The following is a 4539-nucleotide window of genomic DNA, read 5'->3' on the forward strand; positions in this document are numbered from 1 at the left end:
ATGGTATTAAGTCAACCAATACCATCAGGCAGGAAACTAGGCGAGCAAAATCTTAAAGAGCGGTCCGGAAAGTGCAATGTAAATCCTAGAAAAGAAAAAAGAGCGGTCCGGAAAGTGCAATGTAAATCCTAGAAAAGAAACTGAAAATCCTAAGGGCATGATTTCATGAGGGCTCAATTCTGATATCCATACAGTTTACTCTGACTGATAAGAAAGGAACTATGAAAAAACAAACAGCAGTCTGGAGCGTCCATCTGGGAAACTGTGCATCTTGATGAAACATAAGTGAGTTCATAATGTACTAACTACTAAGATAAAGTCATGCCAGTATAACAAGAATCTTGGAGATAAATTCTACACCAAAGCTGGTGATATGAAATATTGTTGGTACTATCACATATCATGGTGGAGTCGTGACTTTAAGAATCTTCACGAATCACAAGCTAACTAAACAGCAAGGAAAAGACCCTTCCAACTCAACAATAAAGAGTGTTGTAGATATCAATAAGAGCCAAATCATGGTGCCAAGTAGCAAGATACCAGTAACCAGACAATCTCAGTTAGCAGGCATAACTTGGATTTCAGTGACCATAGTGACTGACATCTGAATAAGATTGAAGATCATGTGCCCGATGACACGGCAGACCGTAAGGGTTTAGCAGGAAACTGAGTGAAACCAATTTACACATCGTTTTGTAGCTGCAAAATCATTTGACAACACTAACTTCTGCATGTTGCCCACTTGCGAGTGAGAAAACATAAATGTGCTTGACAGAACAACATTGGGAAGTTCCCCGCCAGCTAAAATGCCAAAGATATATCATAAGACCATTATTAAGCCTCAATGAATGAAACCGGAATTAGAAAAAGAGTCACTAATAATAAGAGTAAATGAACAATTAAGAAAAACTTAAATTGGCAAAAACTAGTAGAAGCAAAAAGAAGAATGCAGAAGCCTACAGTAAAATTTAAAAAAAACAGTTGACAGCGCTGCCCGTGCACCTTCTAGTTATAATTTTATAATTCTCTGCCAAACTGAATTATAATTGCAAACACATAAATAAATATGTGGATATAAGATCTCCAAGTTTGAAATCACGCTGTTGGTATTAGATTTTTTTCATATTTATTAGCATTGTTAAAAACAATATGTTCAAAAAATAAGTGTAGCAGAAATGAGAATGTTGCAATAGTCTTGTAGGTATAAATTAAAAGATAGGATAAGAAATGAGTGCATCTGTAGTAAATTAGAGGTTGCGCTTATTAAGGATAAAATGAGAGAGAATAGATTAAGATGGTTTGGTCATGTACAACGAAGACCCCTTAGTGCACCGATTAGGAAAAGCGATAATATTAGAGTTAATGGAGGTAGAAGATCTAGAGGTAGACCTAGAATGACATGGTTAGAAGCAATTAAGAAGAATATGATTAAGACTAACTTAACGGATGAGATAACCCATAATAGAATGGAATGAAAAAATAGGATTCATGTAGCTGACCCTAAACATTTGGTATAAAGGCTTGGTGGTTGTTGTTGTAGTATTAGCATTGCTATGGGAATTTTTGCATTTTTGCAGTTTCAGATCTGAAATATCAGCAGATGAAATAAGTCAGTTAACTCAGAAGAATTCTATTCCTTGATTTTCCTTTTAGATTCCCATACATAATGCTATTACATCGATTATTCACTTTAAATCTTGCGATCTCAAGTCATGCTTTTTTTTTATTAGCTAATGATAACATGTAATCATTTTATTAGCTAATATCAATGATATCAGTTGATTTTTCTGGATTGGATCACGTTTAAAATCTGATAGTATTTGTGATTACTTGCTAGTATCAGCCGTTAAACCTTACTTTCTAATTGACACTACCCGCTTCAAACAAAAGATAAACAACAATGATCCTACTCATTGGATAAGGAATGATAATTGCAAAGATTTGTTTTTTGTATGTTTGTGTCTGTGTTGCAAATCAACTAATCAAGATGTCTATAAATGCTTAAGAGACCAGTCTGACCTTAATATCCTACAGTTCTGAATAGCTAATGCAGTTAGCAATATGAAAATTAAGGTTGAGGTTTCAAGACTGCTTCAAGGTTCTAAATTTCGGCATCTCCAAGAATCAGAATCATCAGTTTGCTATTTTCAGACCTAATTGTCAAACTTTAAGTACTCGTAGCTCTGAAAGGAGTGTCGACGTTCTTTAAAAAATAAAATAGTACTGCATTTTATAATATTCGTTATAACTAAGTGAACTGTCGACTAAGTTTTCATTACAATCATTCCAAATGCCGTTTGATTGACAAATTGAAATGACCAAAAAGTCCAGTCTACCTTTATTTCTACTGTGAAAAAGAAACTAGGTTAAGCTAACTACCAGCTAATAAGAAAAAAATAGCTAATTCATATGATACAGGGAAGAGAAGAATATTATTTAACCATTTCTCATATTAGAAGTTCTTATAAAATGAAAATAACCTCCTGATTGCAATAAGAAATAATAAAATAAACCAAGCCGTTACGACCATTAAAACCCTAAATTTCCAGTTAATTTCCTAAGATACTCTCACAAGTTCATAGAGATCAACATGAACAAAAAAATTCCATTAATCATGACCGACTTTAGATTGAAAGACCAACGAAAATTTCAAAATAATATTAAGAAAAGATCAAAGGATCGAAGATATACCTGAGCTTCGACAACCTTGCCGAATCGACTGAAGGCATCTTCGAGCTGACGATCTGTAGTGTCCCACGATAATCCCCCAACAAATATGCGAGCTTCGTCTTTGCTCGACATCGCAAAGATTCGATCAAATTAGGGCTCCCCCCTGTTCTATTATCTGAAGATGAAACAACAGAAAGGGGGAAAATTAAAATATAAGCTGATTAAAAACCTAAAAATTAGAAAAAGGGGTTGAAATGTTTACGCGCTGAAGAGAGAGAGAGAAGAAGCGGCGATGAAGAAGAGACGGATTGCCGCGACGAAAAACCCTAGATCTGGTAAAGACGGGCAAGCATGAGGGCCGTAAACGGGTCGAATCCGTAACGGGTCTAGATGGGGTTAAAACCGAACCGGGTTAGCTTAACGGGTTCTGAACGAAATTGGGTCGATATGATATTTACCGTATTCGTTTCACTCAGCGACAAATATGTATAAGGATAAATATGGGTAAGAAAATTTTATATCCGTATTTGCTAAAACCGAATATAGATATGGATATGCATACGGATATATATATGTGTGCGTGCAAATACAAAATAGATATGAAAAAACTATATAGTATTGAAAAAACATAGTTCTTATGATGCAAGAGAGCTTTTTTATATGTTCGTTATATCTCAAAAGCTAAGATTAGATATATTAATCATCAAAGTTAACTTCAAATCCATAAATCTAATGATTAAAACTATTACGACGATATGACTAATGTATATTTGGATATTTTAGATAAGGCTTCGGATATTTCATTGCATAACCACATTCGCAAACATATCATATCGGTCATAGATCTTAGTAACCATAATTGTATTCTAACAGGCATGGATATTTTTGTGCACCCAGCCGTATTTGAATTTTTTTTGTGGTTTTTTTACATGGAAAACACTTTTACTTTTACCAAATTGGTAGAAAGCATATTTAACTTTTTTTTTAAATCATCTTTATTTGATGTTACTGCTATAATGTGACACTTTTTACCGATTTCTACTTAAGAGCTATTTGGTTAACTTCCTAGAAATCCAGAAAAGTGAATTGGATGAAGAAACCCCTTTAGATGATTTATTTCATTTCAATTGGATGAAGAAACCCCTTTAGATGATTTTCAAGGCATTTCCTACCCAAATAAAATAAAATGGGTTTCCTATAAATAGAGATAAATCAACTAAAGAGAATATGTCAATTCATCCTCCCTATTGGTTTCCAAGTTGGAAACAAAAAGAAGGAAAAGACACCTTTTGTACCAAAAGTAGATGTGGTTTTTCTTAGAGTTGGTTTTTAGGAGATTTTCTTATTTGGTGAATCAAATAGACCCATAAAAGACAATTTCTTTCGAAAATACCCTCACCCCAAGCATCCAATGAGTACATTAGACCTTAACTCACCTTTAACTAGAGACACATAACTAATTGCATATGCAAAGCATGTGCTTTCCTCTTCCTTCTTTTTTATCTCCCTTCGTAAAATTGTGCCGTAATTTAGAGAAGGAAGAAGATGTTGAGAGGAGAAATTGACTTAAAATTGTGTGTGTGTGTGTGTGTGTGTGTGAGAGAGAGAGAGAGAGAGAGAGAGAGACTTGTGGGATTAATTTCAGAATATGATGATATATTTGAGGACTTATTTCAAAATATGATAATTTTGGGGACTAATATCAAATTGTGAAAAGGATTGGTGGACTATTATTGAAACAACTCTTATTTCTTATAACTAGGCGTGATGCAAGTGCAATGCGCGTGGTCAAAATATCGATTTGAAAAAATATTGTTTTTTTACCTTTTTTGGTTTCTTGAAGTACTGAGGCTACCGAGCACCATGTAT

At 34.1% G+C, this 4539-nt stretch overlaps 1 protein-coding gene across 1 annotated transcript in view; it reads right to left on the minus strand.

The window, feature by feature from the left end:
- LOC109834070 (glycine-rich RNA-binding protein RZ1C) overlaps positions 1-3024 on the minus strand; it is a 9363-nt gene extending 6339 nt beyond the window's left edge. Inside the window, exons 1-2 of the mRNA XM_020401966.1 lie at positions 2933-3024; positions 2692-2845 (exon numbers count right to left, since the gene is read on the minus strand). Coding sequence (XP_020257555.1) covers positions 2692-2802 — 111 coding nt within the window. The 5' untranslated portion in view covers positions 2803-2845; positions 2933-3024. The remainder of the gene's footprint in view (positions 1-2691; positions 2846-2932) is intronic.

This window comes from Asparagus officinalis, chromosome 3 (genome assembly GCF_001876935.1).
Source record: "Asparagus officinalis chromosome 3, Aspof.V1, whole genome shotgun sequence".
NCBI classification, from domain to species: Eukaryota; Viridiplantae; Streptophyta; class Magnoliopsida; order Asparagales; family Asparagaceae; genus Asparagus; species Asparagus officinalis.